Source organism: Notolepis coatsorum, assembly GCF_963971535.1.
Source record: "Notolepis coatsorum genome assembly, chromosome: 5".
NCBI classification, from domain to species: Eukaryota; Metazoa; Chordata; class Actinopteri; order Aulopiformes; family Paralepididae; genus Notolepis; species Notolepis coatsorum.
In genome coordinates, this window is record NC_140169.1 from 141,009,740 (window position 1) to 141,030,395 (window position 20,656).

Sequence of the window (20,656 nt, forward strand, 5' to 3'; positions counted from 1 at the left end):
ACTGAATAGTATAAACCTAGATGATTAGTTTGGAGTCATTGGACAACTGTTTTTATTCTCTCTCTCTCTCTCTCTCTCTCTCTCTCTCTCTCTCTCTCTCTCTCTCTCTCTCTCTCTCTCTCTCTCTCTCTCTAAGTACGTAGTGGTATAATAACGTCTCTCTCCTCTCTCTCTCTGGTTAATGATGGTCTCTCTCCCCCCCCTCTCTCTCTCTCTCTCTCTCTCCTCTCTCTCTCTCTCTCTCTCTCTCTCTCTCTCTCTCTCTCTCTCTCTCTCTCTCTCTCTCTCTCTCTCAGTGGTATAATAACGTCTCTCTCCTCTCTCTCTCTGGTTAATGATGGTCTCTCTCTCCCCCCCTCTCTCTCTCTCTCTCTCTCTCTCTCTAAGTAGTGGTATAATAACGTCTCTCTCCTCTCTCTCTCTGGTTAATGATGGTCTCTCTCTCCCCCCCCTCTCTCTCTCTGGTTAATGATGGTCTCTCTCTCCCCCCCCCTCTCTCTCTCTGGTTAATGATGGTCTCTCTCTCCCCCCCTCTCTCTCTCTGGTTAATGATGGTCTCTCTCCCCCCCTCTCTCTCTCCAGGTAGACAGTGGTATCCCGGCAGCAGGATGCCGTTGGTGAAGCGCAGCATCGAGCCCAGGCACCTCTGCCACACGGTGCTGCCCAGGAACATCAAGACCGAGCTGGAGTGTGTCACCAACGTCTCCCTGGCTAACGTCATCCGCCAGCTGAGCAGCCTGAGTCAGTCACACACACACACACACACACACACACACACACACACACACACACACACACACACACACACACCTACACACACACCTACACACACACACACACACACACACACACTACACACGCACACCTACACACACACACACACACACACACACACACACACACACACACACACACACACACTAGGGCTGGGCGATTCATCGATTTTATCGATTAATTCGAATGAATGATTTAGGACTATTTAGAAAAATGTCAATCGATTTTCTGAAGAAAGAAATATATAAAAAAAAAATGTAGTCACCTTTTATTTTACAAAAAGTGATGTTTGGTGAAAGTTAGATTTGCACATTATTAATCCCAATAGGTTTATAGGAGTAACCTTTTATATATATATATATATATATATATATATATATATATATATATATATATATATATATATATATATATATATATATATAATAATTATAATTATCGATTAAAATCGTAAATCGGATTAAAAAAAATCAGAGATTTTATTTTTAGGCCATATCGCCCAGCCCTAGCACGCGCACGCACACACACACACACACACACACACACACACACACACACACACACACACACACACACACACACACACACACACACACACACACACACCTATACTTGAGAGCTGAGAATAGCATGTGTGACATCACAAACCAATTTTTACACTTTCCAGGGAGCTGTTAATGATGTTGTTATATACTTGCTACAACACGTTTGCTCGATAATTAACTCATTGAGCGGCACGCTCTTTCCCCATCTGTACTGCCTGGCGTCAGCTTTTTTATTTTTTTTTGTCATTTTCACGATATTTCACGATCTTTGCAGAGCTATTGTATATTCTATATTATAGCTATGGAGACAATAGTATGGCTCATTTGACAGACACTATTTATAGTCCAACATGTAAAAAAGAGTTTGTTTCTACATACCCTCGTTTGTGCACAATCCCGAGCTAGACATTGCCCCATTTCAAAATAATCCAGGCTGGTTTTCTAGATTGTGAGATAGTGTGTTTTGTGCATCGTATGCGTCTCGCGGCTGCTCGCTTGAAACCTATATTATTGCCAGGTCAAAGGTAAACACATGACCTTGTTTCTTCACAAAGCCGGGATTAGGACACAGTGTTACTTCTGTTGTAAGTAACTGGTTTGCTTACAAAGTTACTTATATTACAGTATTACGTTGGATAACATGCGTTACCAAAAACAAAAAGTACTAGCTTTAAATTCCCTACCGTTCAATTCTTCATCTTTAGCAGTTAACTTTGCATAGCATTGTAATAGCAGTGGACTAAATATATGATATGATATGGCAACCCCCGACCTGTTAACACAAACCGCGACGTTTGTCTGAATATGAACCCTGCATGGGAACAGCGAGTTTCCCCCGTAGATCACAAATTGCTCCTGATGCCCCTATAATCGAACACATTAGTGCTCTGACCCAGAATTGGGCCAAAATGAATATGTCCCTCCTGGGAAAGATAAACCTAGTAAAAATGATATTGGCTCCCAAATTAAATTATATCCTATATATGTTGCCGCTGACTCTCCCGACCCAATTACTCAAACAGTATGACAAAGTCATTAATGTTTATCTGTGGGGGGGCAAAAGGCCGCTATTTGGACGGGCCAAAATGTATGCAGCAAAGGAAAATGGCGGCTTATCCCTGCCTAAACTAGACTGGTATCACTATGCATTCTCGCTCTCCCAGCTCTCCAAACTGAATCACTCGTCTGAGGAGGCACCTGCTTGGGTCAAGATGGAGGAGGAAATGATATATCCCTCATCTCTGGAATCCTTCCTGACACAATCAGACAGACCTATACCTTTTAAAAACCCTTTAATGGCATTTATCAGGGAAACTTGGAATCAATCGCACAAAATGACTGGTGATAGCCCATATTTAACTACGAGAGCCTCTATATGGTATAATAAGAAACTAAAGATTGGTAAGAAATCAGTCATATGGGACGATTGGATTAAAAGGGGGATACATGTACTAGGGGATATAGCCGGGGAGGATGGGGTCTTGCCTTTTGAGGATATTAAAGAGGATTTTGATATAGATAATAAAAACTTTTATAAATTCCTACAGATTAGACATTGTATATCGTCATCAATAGGAGGACCAAAGTGTGGCCCGATTACTGCAATTCAAGAAATATTCTATAAAGGATGGCGTAGGAAAGGCGGTGCGTCAAGATTTTATGATGTTATAAGAGAATACAATGCACCCAAATTGGCGGGTCTGAGATTGAGCTGGGAGAACGATGTACGTGAGGATATTACTGAGGAAATGTGGGAGAAACTGGTGTCCAAATGGAGTAAATTCTCTAGGGAGGCGCAATCACAACTTATTTTTTACAAAGTGTTGAACAGAAGCTATTGGACGCCTAGTAAACTGGCCAGACTGAAATTAAGGGACAGTGACATCTGCTGGAGATGTGAGAAAGAGACAGGCACTTTACTGCACATGTTGTACGAATGTGAGAAGGTCCGGAAAATGTGGGATCAAATTGTGATATTCCTAAGTAAGGTCTTGAATGTGAAGATAAATAACGCCCCCAATGGCATGTGTTTTGGGTATAGTACCGAAAGGGATTAAACTGCCTAAATACCGGGGAATGTGGTATAGAATGGCCATGATATCAGGATGTAGAATTGCATTACGACATTGGAAATCACCTGTTGATATTACTTTTAAAGAATGGATGGAACTAATGTTCCGGACAGCATCATATGAAAGGGTGACGTATAGAGTCGCAGGGAGAGAGGATATTTTCGCTGAGGTATGGGACAGTTTTCTACACCTGACTGAACGGTCTGGGGACAAATGATTAAGATGGGATTACAATATTATCAAGGATGAATATGAAAAAGGGGATTTGATCTGATGGTACTTGTGCTTTATAATGTATTGTGTATATATATACATATATTTTATGTCCGGATGGTGTGTCTATGGAACGGTCACTGTCTCTATCACACTCACATGTGCGCAGGTATAGCCGCATACAAGTATCTAGGATACACATATTCATATGTGTACATAATAGGTTTACACACACTCATATACACAAGGATAAGGTATACACGTCAGGGGCACACATACATGCACATACTCATTTATAGGAAATAGGCATACACGTACCTACATATACACATAGTTGAAATATAAGCTTTCACTGACACATAAGGGGGATACACATGTATATAGGAGACACACACATACGTAGCTGAGACGCACATATATATACACATCTGAGATATACACTCACATAGGGGGCAGAGGCACACATGGATACGAAACGCACACAAGAGATAGGAGTACAGTCACATACCAGGAAGATGCACACACACACATATGAGGCATATACACATGCTTACGTGATACACGTACCCACATACATGTGTCGGAGACATGCGTGCATGCATGTTATCATGCACAACTGCATATGTCTGGGGCGCTTTCTCTCACATGCAATATGGAGAAGGGTGGCATCCCGATAGAGGATGCAGCACATACCTGCTCGAAGGTAGTTCGGTCTACATGCAAGGTATATATATCAGGGATGTATACACATAATGTATAGTATAGTATGTTTCTTTTTTTGTAAGTCTTTTTTTATTTTCCATGTCAGTTATTAATGTATTTGTATGAGTCTTTTACATGTTTTGTATGTTCTTACAAAAAAGAAAAAGGCAAATCCTGGAAATTGAATATGATGATGTGGAAAGAGATGTTTGGAATGTTGGAGAGATTTGTGCAAAAAATAAAAATATAAAAAAAAAAAAATTGCTCCTGATTACAGACGGATAACGTGGACACGCGATAGCCTCTCCCACCGGCCACGGTGGTATGCTTGTGTTTCTCCGTCCTTTAAGCGTTCATTAGTGACCTTCTTGGGTTGCAGAGTGATGGATTGAGTGTGCGGTCGTGAGACTACCGTCCTGAACGGTCCACAAAGTGACAGTGGTAGAGACGTATTCCAAGCCCCAAATCATGTTTTCTTTTTCATTTTTGCAGTTGTTGGTGTTGCTTGCTTTAGCGTTGGCTGTCCTACTCGTTTCAATTTGTGAGGTGATTTGAAGCGATGCTCTTTGATACACATTTCTCCCGGAGGCACTGTTTACAATTCTCAATAACGTTCTTTGTGCTTTTTTCCTGTGCTGGTTCAAAGCAACATACAGAGAAAGATTTGAATGCTATTGCCTTAGCTATTTCACTATACACTGATATACAGTAGCCTATACATTTCATTTACGTTCAGTCATTTAGCTTGATGCTTTTATCCAAAGCGACTTACAAGTCAGCAGGAAGGGTACAACTTTAGCAGCTAAGGGTCAGTAACACTGTTTGTCAAACAGTGTCGAACTTGAGTGCATAGTATTATAGACATATTAGCATAGTAGGTACTGATAGTAAAATAGGCATGGTAGATTATTTAGTACCAAAGTGCATAATAGTGAAAGACGGTACGAAGGTTAGATATTGAAATAATATACTCTACAATACTAGACTACCCTATCCTCACCAACCACTAGCCTACCACATAGCTTGTACATACCAGGGAGAGGGTGAATGTAAAGAGAAATGTTTTACCTTTTAGTTTGATTTGTTGGAACGAAATAGCCTCGCATGCCGCTTTCACTTAAAATCACATCCATTAAATACTACCTTTTGGGTTTTTCAATGAAGGTCAAATGACTGAAAGGTAGTATCTGAGTGTGATCTCGAGTGAAGACGGTGTATGGGACTCTACTCGCACTGCGATACCTACTCTCCTCCGATAAACACCTGTCTCTTAAGATATACTGTATAGGTGTGCAAAGGCTTTTTTTTCTGGTAATTTCATTTGTGCCCCTAGTTAAGCCACACCCGGCCACAACACTGAGTTGTGGACATTCAGTATTGTAGGCCAGCCCTCAAGGTCTGGCAAAAACAACATAAACCTATTCTAGAGCTGCTACTCACAATTATATTTAAGTAATCTATTCATCCAACTGTTATTTTAGCGATTAATCTGTGCATCTGAATGATTCATTTCCATAAAAAAATATAAAAAACAGACAATTAAACATTTACATTAGTTGACTATTTAAAAAAAAATTACATTTTATGAATGCACACTGTAGTGGTGCTTAAGCAGCACTTTAATATAGTATTTTTTTTACTTTTTTATCATTCCATTTGGGCTGTGGGGGTGCTTAATGTCTGAAGGAGACGACTGAAGGCTTCTTGTCCTCTGCAAAAGCATGCAATTGGTCCACTGATGCATACATATTGATATTTGTCTAGTCTAGTGTGTTCATTAGATGGGTGAAATCCTCTTTCAGTGCCTCTGTGCCTGTTTTCGTAGGCAGTTAGCCTCTGGTATGCGTGCCATTAGCGTTAGCCACGCTTCTAGGCCTCTTCTCTTTTGGAAAGAATGATAAAAAAATATATATATAATTTTATTTTTTAATTATATTCGACTAAGAGGTTGGCCAGTCGACTACGGCTCCTTTCGACCGATTAGTCGACTAATCGATTAATAGGGGTCAGCCCTATTAAATAGATTTGTATTTTTTTATAATGTACTTATTCTATTCATTGTGTGTGTGTGTACAGGTAAGTATGCTGAGGACCTGTTCGGGGAGCTGTTCAACGAGGCCCACTCCTTCTCCTTCAGGGTGAACTCTCTGCAGGAGAGAGTGGACCGTCTCTCCATCAGCGTCACCCAGCTGGACCCCAAAGAGGAGGAGCGTGAGTACACACACACACACACACACGCACACGCACACACGCACACGCACACAAATATACACACTAACACACACAAACACCTCTCTCTCTCTCTCTCTCTCGCTCTCTCTCGCTCTCTCTCTTTCTCGCTCTCTCTCCCTCTCATTCTGTGTCTCTCTCTCTCCCTCTCTCTCTCTCTCTATTTCTCTCTCTCTCTGTCTCTCTCCCTCTTTCGGACATGCACTGGACTCCTGGTCATAGCCGCACATTAATCGCAGGGGCTGTAGGTCTGAAGACAAACATTCTAATGACTCCACCCGGAGTTCACCCTCCCAGCTCCCTGGTCCTAAATCCACGTCATTACAACCCGCCCCCATGTCCAGGCGCTAAGAAAACACAGCGAGTGAGCGGACATATTGATTAATATAGACTAACCATGTTCCTTACACAATGATGTTGCGTACAGATGGCCTTTTCCTGCTGATATATATATATATACATTTATTTTGATTGGTTCTATAAACAAAACACACATACATCCATAATCTAGAAAATATACATCCAAACTGTTACATTCAAGCCTAAAATATGGCTCGTGTAGGCCTTGAATGCAAAGTGGTGGACACAGGACACTGGACAAGAGTTATCAAAAATAACTATTTATTCGGCACAGCAACAAATTTGGAGAACAAAAAGATGGGGAGCTGGGTGCTCCAGACTCCCTAGTTCAGGATATAATTATAAAGTAAAGCACAAAAGCAAAAAGGACAACAAGCCACAAATAGACAAGTCAAACAGTGAGCAAGTGAGACTCTGGAGAGCTGAGATCTCTTGTGAAGTGGGAGACTTGACAACTGCTCCCTGCACTCTGCACTGCATTTGTAGGGCGTGGTGCCTCATCACCACACCTGTGGCAAATTAGAAAAGCGGCCATTTTACCTATAATCAAAATGACAACAGAAAGAAAACAGTGTGTCAATCAAAACCACCAATTAGTGACAACACACTACTACCACAATGTGAATATGCACCACAGACAGTAAGTATCCCTCCACCGTGTGAAAGTAATACGTAACACAAACAAAGGCAAAATACGTACTCAAATCCCTCCCTTCAGACAACAAAATTATATAAACAAAACAAAAATAAATTCTATTCTATTCACTAATCCAACACCTCAGCCACCACACTCTTCCTTTCACTCCCATCCCTCCTCCTCTCCAGCTGTCCCACAAGTATCTCAAGTCACACCCAGATGTCTTTCGCTGTCGACTAAAAACACACTTCTTCAATCAATATCTGAAATGAAAAAAGAAATATATATATACTGTCATGCACTCTTCCTACTATACTAATATGTCTTTACTTCTATGCACTCAACACTGCAGCACCCAAGTTTCAGCACCGTTCGATGAACATTGTTACTCAGCTGAAAGAGTTGTACCCTTCCTGCTGACTTGTCGTGCAGAACTGGATAAAAGCATCAGCTTAAATGACTAAATGTAACCAATCACACATTTGGCTTGTAGTAGACAGAAATCTATTAGTTTGCGTTTCTTTACATTCACAATACAATCTTCGGGGTGTATGTGTAGTAAACATAGCTGAGCCTCGACAGGAACGACTTCCCACTCGTAGTTAAATGAAAACATGTCATCTTCATTCGCTTAAATTTCATTCTCAACCAAGGACGAGACACGCAAAGCAAAGTCGTACATTTATATTGAACTATTCTATTTGATTGATTTACATTTATATTGAACTTAGTAATGCACAATATATCGGCCGCCGATATAATATCGGCCGATATGGCAGTTTTTTTTACACATCGGTATCGGGCCGATATGGGCCGATATTAAAAAAATTATAATAAAAAAAAATATATATTTTTTTCTTTTTCCATGTTTTGGCCTTAAATAGTTTCAAAATATCAGTAATTTCTGAAAATAAGTTACAAAAGTAAAATAATTATGCGTTTTGGAAAATAGCTCTTTATTTGATTATCATAAAAAAGTGTTTTCTATACAGAGATATCGACATCGGTAAATATCGGTATCGGCCAGAACAGCAATATTAATATCGGTTATCGGTATCGGCCACAATTTTCACATCGGTGCATCACTAATTGAACTATTCTATTTGATTGCCAGACATGGAATGTAAAGACAACATAGTAGTACTGTGATATTCTGATATATATCACATTCTGATATATATTTTTAGTGTAAAATAAAATTATAATTCTTTTACGAAAAATTTTAATAAATAAAAAAAGCGGAGGTTCGAACCCATTAATTAAGATTTGAATGCCAACGTAACGAACGAAGGTCCAAACTAGGGCTGCAACTAATGACTAATTTGGTAGTCGACTAATCTGTCGATTATTTTTTCGATTAGTCGACTAATCGAAAACCAATTATGTAAAAAAAAAAAAAAAAGGATATATATATATATTTTTTTTTTTATAAATTAAACTACCTATCTTTGTGAAAGTGGCTTCTCAGCTCTGGTCCAGCTGAAGACAGAGCAGAGGAACAGATTGGACATTGAGCATGACCTCAGAGTTGCTCGTCTACCATCACCCCAGACTTTGAGACTCTTGTCAGGACCAAACAACAACATCATAACATGATGATCCCATAGCAAATTAAAATAATGACTCATGAAACATTTGAATTTGGATCTTAAGCCACTTTAAATGAAAATGTATTTGAAGAACAATACAGCAATCACTCATAACAAGATAAATAAATTAAATAATACAAATTAAAGTGGAAGTGTACTTTAAATAACTAAAAAAATAATAATAAAAAAGAGAAATAACTAGCAGCATCTGCCCCCAGCACCGCGGCTGATGGGGCTGTAACTTGGTCCAGGACCAGGAGGGTGATGTGGAACAGCTGTAAGGGGAGAGGGGGATGAGTCAGATCAGACAGACTTCTAGGTCTTTTGTTTGCTGTGTGTGAGAGGAGTCCGTGTGTGTATGTGTGTATGTGTGTGTGTCTTACTCTGATCGCTGTGTGAGTGAGAGGAGTGTGTGTACTGTGTAATTTGTGTGTGTGTCTTACTCTGATCGCTGTGTGAGTGAGAGGTGTGTACTGTGTAATTTGTGTATGTGTGTGTGTCTTACTCTGATCGCTGTGTGTGAGTAAGAGTAGTGTGAATGTGTCTGTGTCTTACTCTGATTGCTGTGTGTGAGAGAGAGGAGTGTGAATGTGTGTGTGTCTTACTCTGATCGCTGTGTGTGAGTGAGAGGAGTGTGTATGTGTGTGTGTGTCTTACTCTGATCGCTGTGTGAGTGAGAGGAGTGTGTATGTGTGTGTCTTACTCTGATCGCTGTGTGAGTGAGAGGTGTGTACTGTGTAATATGTGTGTGTGTCTTACTCTGATCGCTGTGTGTGAGTAAGAGGAGTGTGAATGTGTCTGTGTCTTACTCTGATTGCTGTGTGTGAGAGAGAGGAGTGTGAATGTGTGTGTGTCTTACTCTGATCGCTGTGTGTGAGTGAGAGGAGTGTGTATGTGTGTGTGTGTCTTACTCTGATCGCTGTGTGAGTGAGAGGAGTGTGTATGTGTGTGTCTTACTCTGATCGCTGTGTGAGTGAGAGGAGTGTGTATGTGTGTGTCTTACTCTGATCGCTGTGTGTGAGTGAGAGGAGTGCGTGTGTAATGTATTGTGTGTCTAGTCTGATCATCATCTCCTGCAGGGGAACAATGTTTTCAATGTCCAAAATTTGCTATGGGATCATCATGTTATGATGTTGTCTGGAACCCTGAGAAGCCACTCTCACAAAGAGGTAGTGCACAAAAAAAAATAATTAAATAAAGTTTATTTATTTCTTTTTATTTTTTTAATGACTAATCGACGCAACAATTTCTTGTCGACGATTTTTTATAATCGACGTTGTCGATTATGTCGACTAATCGTTGCAGCCCTAGTCCAAACGTTCGAACGTTTGGGCTCAGCCCTAGTATGCGATGATTATTAAGTGGGCATCATTTGTTAAATGGGTCAGCTTTTTCTCAATAATGCTTTGAAACGGGAGATGAAATATCAGGTAAAGATGATAATGCTGCCCACTTCACTCCACTATCTGAGGATGGAGATATGAAACACTGTTTGCTTGTCATCCAAACACATTTTTTTTTTAAACTTTTGACCAGTCAGCTGGTTCTTTTTAGCGTTTATCGCTTTTTCTTCGCATTCATACTTGGTCAAGTTCGACCGACAGAAGCAGGCTGAAAGGGTTCAGATGGGGGGAAAGACACTCTGGGAAAGGCACGGCTGCCGTCCGGGATTCGAACGCGCTCAGCCCCAGATCCGCGCGAGCGCGGTTGTCCACGGCGCTGAAATAGCACTCGCGGTACGTGGTGAGCTACTGGAGCTCCCCCATCCAAACACATTTACATAAATGAACAGTAACAAAAAGACAATTGCCACACACGCTTTCAGCACATTGTCCCGAATGCATGTCCAAAAACGGCTTCTCTCTCTCTCTGTCTCTCTCTGTCTCTCTCTCTCCCTCCCTCTCTTTCTCTTTCTTTCTTTCTTTCTTTCTTTCTTTCTTTCTTTCTTTCTTTCTTTCTTTCTTTCTTTCTTTCTTTCTTTCTTTCTTTCTTTCTTTCCTCTCTCCCTCTCTCTCTCTCTCTCTCTCTCTCTCTCTCTCTCTCTCTCTCTCTCTCTCTCTCTCTTTCTCTCTTTCTTTATCTCCCTTTTTATCTCTCTTCCTCTTTCTCTCTCCCCTCCCTCTTTCTCTCTCTCTCTCTCTGGTTAATGATGGTCTCTCTCCCTCTCATTCTCTGTCTATCTATCTCTCTCTTTCTTTCTCTCTCTTATCTCTCCCTCTTTATCTCTCTCCCTCTTTCTCTCTCCCCTCCCTCTTTCTCTCTCTCTCTCTCTGGTTAATGTTGGTCTCTCTCCCTCTCATTCTGTGTGTCTCTCTCTCTCTCTCTCTCTCTCTCTCTCTCTCTCTCTCTCTCTCTCTCTCTGGTTAATGTTGGTCTCTCTCCCTCTCATTCTGTGTGTCTCTCTCTCTCTCTCTCTCTCTCTCTCTCTCTCTCTCTCTCTCTCTCTCTCTCTCTCTCTCTGTGTGTTAATGGTGGTTATTAGAGGAACAGGCATCTTGGCGACGGTGTCATTTTGCATTCCCACCAGCCACAGATTCACTTCAGCTTGGATAGTATTTTACTCGCTAAAGGCCTCTTTGTGTAGAAATTGGATATATTATGAATAGACGGTATGCATTGCAAGCCATAATAAAAAGGCTGCGGGATAATGAGTAAGGCTGTCAGAAGAGAGAGGGATAGAGAGAGAGAGGGAGGGAGAGAGAGAGAGATAAAGGAAGACCACAGTGGAGAGAGGGAGGGAGAGAGAGAGAGAGAGAAGGAGAGTACAGCCATGCTCCGCGGCGCAGCATCGATTTCCCACGGGGCCGCTGGTGTGTTTATGGCCCAGCGGCTACGCTGCTGCCGCTGCCGGCTCCACGGCGAGCCGCCGACACGCAGACGGTAGAACACTCTGAGTCGGACCCTCGGCTCGTGGCTGTTCTGTGGGCACTAACTGATGCAAGCTTTGATGCCTTTTTACACTGAAGGGCAGCAGCCCCTCTAGTAAGAGAGCAGAGGAGCTCTGCTGGAGACCGATTACCAGAGATCTTCTCTGTCTCTCTCTATAATAAAATGTTCAATCAATCGATCGATCAATCAATCGGGGAACATAGGACCCGGGGAACATAGGACCCGGGGAACATAGGACCCGGGGAACATAGAACCCGGGGAACATAGGACCCGGGGAACATAGGACCCGGGGAACATAGGGATGACCCCTAGTTTATTAGCTTGTTTTACATGTAGCCTCTTAGCTTGTTTTACATGTAGCCTCGGCTCTTAGCTTGTTTTACATGTAGTCTATTAGCTTGTTTTACATGTAGCCTCTTAGCTTGTTTTACATGTAGCCTCGTAGCTTGTTTTACATGTAGTCTATTAGCTTGTTTTACATGTAGTCTATTAGCTTGTTTTACATGTAGCATCTTAGCTTGTTTTACATGTAGTCTATTAGCTTGTTTTACATGTAGTCTATTAGCTTGTTTTACATGTAGTCTATTAGCTTGTTTTACATGTAGCCTCTTAGCTTGTTTTACATGTAGTCTATTAGCTTGTTTTACATGTAGTCTATTAGCTTGTTTTACATGTAGTCTATTAGCTTGTTTTACATGTAGTCTATTAGCTTGTTTTACATGTAGCCTCTTAGCTTGTTTTACATGTAGTCTATTAGCTTGTTTTACATGTAGTCTATTAGCTTGTTTTACATGTAGTCTCTTAGCTTGTTTTACATGTAGTCTATTAGCTTGTTTTACATGTAGTCTCTTAGCTTGTTTTACATGTAGTCTCTTAGCTTGTTTTACATGTAGTCTATTAGCTTGTTTTACATGTAGTCTCTTAGCTTGTTTTACATGTAGTCTATTAGCTTGTTTTACATGTAGCCTCTTAACGTTTTCTATCCAAAACAACTCGCAGCAGTGACCTTTCCTTCACACTGACTCTACCCCCTCAGCGCCTCTTTATCACACTACAGTAGTCTCCACTTCCTTTCCCTCTCCTCCCCTTCTGCCTCCTCCCAACTCCTCCTCTTCCTACTCCTCCTCCTCTTCCTACTCCTCCTCCTTCTCTTCCTCTTCCTACTCCTCCTCTTCCTACTCCTCCTCCTCCACATAGCTGTGCTAATGATAATGTGATCTAATAGTGTTGAGCCTTAACTCCTGTCCCTGTGGTAAGAGACTCCACACTGTCTACAGCTACACACACACATTATACTGTATATACACACACACACATACTGTGTACACACACACACACACACACACACACACACACACACACACACACACACACACATGCAAACACACATATACCGTACACACACAAACACACACACATATACTGTACACAAACACACATATACGCACATATATACCGTACACACAAAACACACACACACACATATACCGTACACACACACACACACACACACTCATACACATACCATACACAGAGACACAAAGGCAACATATGTCCACCTAGACATACACATGTGCAAAAGATGCATACATGCTCAGACACACAAACAAACGAACAAATACATACATGCATACATACACACACACACACACACACACGCACACGCACACGCACACACACACACACATTATCACACTGCGTCCTGGAGGCGTCTATACTTTCCACAAGCGAGTTGTTGTTCCGCGTTGCTCTGATTGGCCACTGACCTACGCTCGTTTTTTGCCCCCACGCCAGTATGAGCGTAGCGTGTGTATAATAATAATCCTCGTACACACGCACGCTGAAATGGGTATCGTAGAACATGACAGACATCTGATTTATTAATACCTACGCGCATTTAGGGTATGTATGTTTTTTAAATAAATGCCCAGTCTTGTGCTTTGTCACCACCTGTCAATCTGTTCTGTTATTGGTCCATGATGGCAATAAGTTGATATAGACTTTATTCTGTCAACCTTGACAATGTATGGTTAATGCTATTGATGTAGACTCATCAAAGTATTTTTAAATGCTTTGTCTAATAAACTAGACTAAATATAGCCTATAGAACAGATTTTTACAGCCTACCCTAAAACAGATTTTTTTTACACATTGGTTCAAACATGATCACGGAAGGTGACAACCCTAACATGTCATGTTGTGTCACAACAGAATGAGTAGGTGAGTGTTAGGCCTACAGAAACATGTAATCTATTGATTGACTTGCGCGACCTAGTCAATTTGGTAGAAGAGTGATCTAAAAACTCCTGCCTGTGGCTGAATAATGAAGCCCAAAGTTGCGTCACGTACAAGAGCATATTACCTACTTATGCTGTGCTCAATATTAAAACTCACTGCTCGTCCACCCATAACCCAGAGATAAGCAATAATGTGCAGAGATAAGCAATAAAAAAGTCGTGTTTTGAACATTTATGTTGTGTTGATGGAATCACGTTAACCCTTTATCTGCCGGAGATTATTCTCATCTTAATCCCCTCTCTGCCAGTACTGTAAGTCTATGGAGATGTTCCCCTTCTTTGCAGGGCTATAACTTTTTAAATTGTATTGCTAAATTGACATTACTATGGCCCATTCAACATCAAGTATCTATCGTTTAGGATGTAGCAACGTTCTACTTTTTCATTCACACATTCATACTAAAATATGGTCTAAAGTATATGTTTTTATCGTTTTCTGCAGCATTCCATAGAACGTGAGTTATAGCCATAAATACATATATTAGATCATCAAATGTAGTTTGATACCGATTGATACCGTCAGATTAAAAATGTCAATTGTACAAGGTCCTAAACGTCATGACTCATCATCTGCTGGTGCCCGGAGTGGGGGGGGGGGGGGGGGGGGGTTGACGTTAAATCATTTATGTAGTATGGGTGATGTATAGATCAGAGCAGTTGGTATGGATAATAATAATCAAACACGCTGAAACTCACCGCAGCTTCCTCGTAGCGATGGGGGCTACTGGAGCAAAAATATCGTTATTATGGGATGTCGATCTAGTTGGTCCAGTTCCAGGTTGTATAATACTAATATACGTCCAATCATGTTGTTTTTATCGAGTTATGGCAACGGATCCATGTCCAGTGTGTCGAGATGGAGTCCCGCAAGCGATAGCGAGTGGCCGGACGAAATATGGGTGAGCACCACTTCCGGCCGCTCACTTCCGGTTTTGGCAACTCGCCGATCGGCCACCAGATGGCGGTCTTGAACCATTGGAGAGTTGAGAGGAGATCTACAGCACTCGTCAAGTCTCCGTGGGTGAAATATGATTGCCATGACAGATTTTTGAAATATTGATCTCAAAGACGCTGTACGACGTCATTGGCAGATTACGCATGGCGAGGAATGACGTCTAAACACGTCATTGGCGATTAAAGGGTTAATATAGAGAGATGAAAACAATACAATACGTTATTTCAATTGAATTTTTTTTACTAAGAGTGATTTGAACTTGTGACCATAGGCTCCACAGCCAGCTGACGAACGAGTTGAGCTACGCGGGCCGATGTTAAAACTGAGTGACTAATCCATGATTTACACTTGTGCCAATTGCGTGCGTTTGTCCCTAATCTTTAGTATTGGCATTAATAAATCAGATGTCATGCTAATATGTCATGTTCTACGATACCCATTTCAGGCTCGCTCTCGCATTATTATTTCTACGCTGCTCATTATTATTATTACGCTCATCAAAACTAGCGTAGGCAGGGGCGGTCAGTGGCCAATCGGAGCAACGCGGAACAACAACTCGCTTGTGGAAAGTATAGACGCGTCCTGGAGCGACCGCTCAGTGTCGGTACTGCTCTCTCGTCCCACGGGGCCCGAGACGGATCCACCAGAACAACCTGCAGAACCTCAAACCACACGTCTGTGTTCATGTCGGCCGCTTCAGTGTGTGTGTGTGTGTCTGTGTGCGCATAATATTATTTGCACACATGCGGTTATGTCTGTGTGTGTACATTTTGTGTGTGTATGTGTTGTGTGCATAAATTTGTTTGTGTGTGTGTGTGCGCAAGCTCTTATCGTCCCTTGTAATTTAGCGTGGCTTCTCTCCCTCTAGCTTCAGGAGTGTAGGAGAGAGAGACTGGGGATAAATATCCGCTTCTAGTGGTTTACTGGGCGAGAGGGGAGAGAGAAGGAGAGAGAGAAGGAGAGAGAGAGAGGTGAGAAAGAGGTATAGAGGGTCTGGGTGCATAACACGGGCCACTGCGGTAAAAGCAGTGGAGTGTGAACGGCTTTGTGCTGCAGACTCAGGTTGAAGATGGCCCCCCCACTGTCAGTTAGAGAGACCTGTGTTTGGAGAGAGATATCCCAGCATAGAACTAGAATGGATAGAGAGTGAGGTACTGTATGAGGGTCGTTTCCTCCAGTGCAGCTGAGGTGAGTAGCACAGAACCAGAATGGATAGAGAGTGAGGTACTGTATGAGGGTCTTTTCCTCCAGTGCAGCTGAGGTGAGTAGCACAGAACCAGAATGGATAGAGTGAGGTATGAGGGTCGTTTACTCCAGTGCAGCTGAGGTGAGTAGCACAGAACTAGAATGGATAGAGAGTGAGGTATGAGGGTCGTTTCCTCCAGTGCAGCTGAGGTGAGTAGCACAGAACTAGAATGGATAGAGCAGACCTGGGCATTGTACGGCCCGCGGGCCGGATCCGGCCCGCGGGATGATTTTGACCGGCCCGCGAAAGATTACATGATAATAAAAAAATATTAAAAAAAAATTAAAAAAAAAAAAAAAAAATTATATTTTTTTTCTTTTTTTTTTACTTTTTTTTTTTTTCATGTCAACGTTCACACGCACAGTATACGCTTAGGAGACATGCTCAGAAGATGTTGGTTCTCTTTGGATCCACCTACATATGTGAACAGACATTCTCAGTCATGACGTTTACCAAGTCCAGGTACAGATTCTCTCTCACTGATGAACATCTGGCAGCTGTGCTTCGCATCTCCACCTCAGACATGCAACCTGACTTTGATGGACTTGTTAAAGCTCAACAGAGACTGGATTTCTCACACTGAATGAAAAAAAAAGAACTGAAGAACACTAAAATGTGGAAATATAACAAGTGAAATGGGACACTTGATCTTTTTTTTTCTTTTTTTTGCACAGTTCTGAAAACATTAAATGTTTAATATAGGCATGTAAAGTAAAAAAGGCTACAAAACTGGGACACTTTTCTTTACACAGTTCAGTGACATGTCTTGTTTATTTTTGCTATAAGATGATGTGATGTCTTTAGAAAGCTAAGAAAATCCTTGTTTCAATAGTATATGAAACTCAAAATGCCCTTTGTTATTAATGTTTCACATTTTGTTTATCATTTTGGAAATAAATTCTATTTGAATAAATGATATTTTTGAAAGCTAACCTCACCTTTTAATTGCCAAATAATAACATACACTCTTACCAGGGGTCAAAACAATGCCATTTACTGCTTTTTATATAGAAATAAAATGTATATTATGCATAATTGAGTTTGGAATTTTGGCCCGGCCCCCCAACATATTTTCAGTTGCTCATTCGGCCCCCCGGGAAAAATAATTGCCCACCCCTGGGATAGAGAGTGAGGTATGAGGGTCGTTTCCTCCAGTGCAGCTGAGGTGAGTACTGTAGCACAGAACTAGAATGGATAGAGAGTGAGGTATGAGGGTCGTTTCCTCCAGTGCAGCTGAGGTGAGTAGCACAGAACTAGAATGGATAGAGAGTGAGGTATGAGGGTCGTTTCCTCCAGTGCAGCTGAGGTGAGTACTGTAGCACAGAACTAGAATGGATAGAGAGTGAGGTATGAGGGTCGTTTCCTCCAGTGCAGCTGAGGTGAGTAGCACAGAACCAGAATGGATAGAGAGTGAGGTATGAGGGTCGTTTACTCCAGTGCAGCTGAGGTGAGTAGCACAGAACTAGAATGGATAGAGAGTGAGGTATGAGGGTTGTTTCCTCCAGTGCAGCTGAGGTGAGTAGCACAGAACCAGAATGGATAGAGAGTGAGGTATGAGGGTAGTTTCCTCCATTGCAGCTGAGGTGAGTAGCACAGAACTAGAATGGATAGAGAGTGAGGTATGAGGGTCGTTTCCTCCAGTGCAGCTGAGGTGAGTAGCACAGAACTAGAATGGATAGAGAGTGAGGTATGAGGGTCGTTTCCTCCAGTGCAGCTGAGGTGAGTACTGTAGCACAGAACTAGAATGGATAGAGAGTGAGGTATGAGGGTCGTTTCCTCCAGTGCAGCTGAGGTGAGTAGCACAGAACTAGAATGGATAGAGTGAGGTATGAGGGTCGTTTCCTCCAGTGCAGCTGAGGTGAGTACTGTAGCACAGAACTAGAATGGATAGAGAGTGAGGTATGAGGGTCGTTTCCTCCAGTGCAGCTGAGGTGAGTAGCACAGAACTAGAATGGATAGAGAGTGAGGTACTGTATGAGGGTCGTTTCCTTCAGTGCAGCTGAGGTGAGTAGCACAGAACTAGAATGGATAGAGAGTGAGGTATGAGGGTCGTTTCCTCCAGTGCAGCTGAGGTGAGTACTGTAGCACAGAACTAGAATGGATAGAGAGTGAGGTATGAGGGTCGTTTCCTCCAGTGCAGCTGAGGTGAGTAGCACAGAACTAGAATGGATAGAGTGAGGTATGAGGGTCGTTTCCTCCAGTGCAGCTGAGGTGAGTACTGTAGCACAGAACTAGAATGGATAGAGAGTGAGGTATGAGGGTCGTTTCCTCCAGTGCAGCTGAGGTGAGTAGCACAGAACTAGAATGGATAGAGAGTGAGGTACTGTATGAGGGTCGTTTCCTCCAGTGCAGCTGAGGTGAGTAGCACAGAACCAGAATGGATAGAGAGTGAGGTATGAGGGTCGTTTCCTCCAGTGCAGCTGAGGTGAGTACTGTAGCACAGAACTAGAATGGATAGAGAGTGAGGTATGAGGGTCGTTTCCTCCAGTGCAGCTGAGGTGAGTAGCACAGAACTAGAATGGATAGAGTGAGGTATGAGGGTCGTTTCCTCCAGTGCAGCTGAGGTGAGTACTGTAGCACAGAACTAGAATGGATAGAGAGTGAGGTATGAGGGTCGTTTCCTCCAGTGCAGCTGAGGTGAGTAGCACAGAACTAGAATGGATAGAGAGTGAGGTACTGTATGAGGGTCGTTTCCTCCAGTGCAGCTGAGGTGAGTAGCACAGAACCAGAATGGATAGAGTGAGGTATGAGGGTCGTTTACTCCAGTGCAGCTGAGGTGAGTAGCACAGAACTAGAATGGATAGAGAGTGAGGTATGAGGGTCGTTTCCTCCAGTGCAGCTGAGGTGAGTAGCACAGAACTAGAATGGATAGAGAGTGAGGTATGAGGGTCGTTTCCTCCAGTGCAGCTGAGGTGAGTACTGTAGCACAGAACTAGAATGGATAGAGAGTGAGGTATGAGGGTCGTTTCCTCCAGTGCAGCTGAGGTGAGTAGCACAGAACTAGAATGGATAGAGAGTGAGGTATGAGGGTCGTTTCCTCCAGTGCAGCTGAGGTGAGTACTGTAGCACAGAACTAGAATGGATAGAGAGTGAGGTATGAGGGTCGTTTCCTCCAGTGCAGCTGAGGTGAGTAGCACAGAACCAGAATGGATAGAGAGTGAGGTATGAGGGTCGTTTACTCCAGTGCAGCTGAGGTGAGTAGCACAGAACTAGAATGGATAGAGAGTGAGGTATGAGGGTTGTTTCCTCCAGTGCAGCTGAGGTGAGTAGCACAGAACCAGAATGGATAGAGAGTGAGGTATGAGGGTAGTTTCCTCCATTGCAGCTGAGGTGAGTAGCACAGAACTAGAATGGATAGAGAGTGAGGTATGAGGGTCGTTTCCTCCAGTGCAGCTGAGGTGAGTAGCACAGAACTAGAATGGATAGAGAGTGAGGTATGAGGGTCGTTTCCTCCAGTGCAGCTGAGGTGAGTACTGTAGCACAGAACTAGAATGGATAGAGAGTGAGGTATGAGGGTCGTTTCCTCCAGTGCAGCTGAGGTGAGTAGCACAGAACTAGAATGGATAGAGTGAGGTATGAGGGTCGTTTCCTCCAGTGCAGCTGAGGTGAGTACTGTAGCACAGAACTAGAATGGATAGAGAGTGAGGTATGAGGGTCGTTTCCTCCAGTGCAGCTGAGGTGAGTAGCACAGAACTAGAATGGATAGAGAGTGAGGTACTGTATGAGGGTCGTTTCCTTCAGTGCAGCTGAGGTGAGTAGCACAGAACTAGAATGGATAGAGAGTGAGGTATGAGGGTCGTTTCCTTCAGTGCAGCTGAGGTGAGTAGCACAGAACTAGAATGGATAGAGAGTGAGGTATGAGGGTTGTTTCCTTCAGTGCAGCTGAGGTGAGTAGCACAGAACCAGAATGGATAGAGAGTAGGGCTGAGCCCGAACGTGTGGACCTTTGTTCGTTACGTTGGCATTCTAAATTCTAAATCAACATTCTATTTTTTTTTTTTTATAATAATAAAAAATATATATTCTTTATTTTTCTTTAATATATATTTTTGATGACATCCATAAAGGAAAGCATAACGCATATGTAACGCATAGGGGCTGCGTTCCCATAAAGGAATACATTTGTTTAATTCGCAAATAATTCTATT

The 20,656-nt window shown here is 42.3% G+C and overlaps 1 protein-coding gene across 1 annotated transcript in view; it reads left to right on the forward strand.

Moving 5' to 3' along the window:
* Positions 1-20,656, forward strand: part of LOC311228392 (actin-binding protein WASF1-like) — a 174,439-nt gene that overhangs the window by 95,893 nt on the left and 57,890 nt on the right. The window contains 3 exon segments of the mRNA XM_084314299.1: positions 583-741; positions 6,383-6,517; positions 7,721-7,731. Coding sequence (XP_084170425.1) covers positions 609-741; positions 6,383-6,517; positions 7,721-7,731 — 279 coding nt within the window. The 5' untranslated portion in view covers positions 583-608.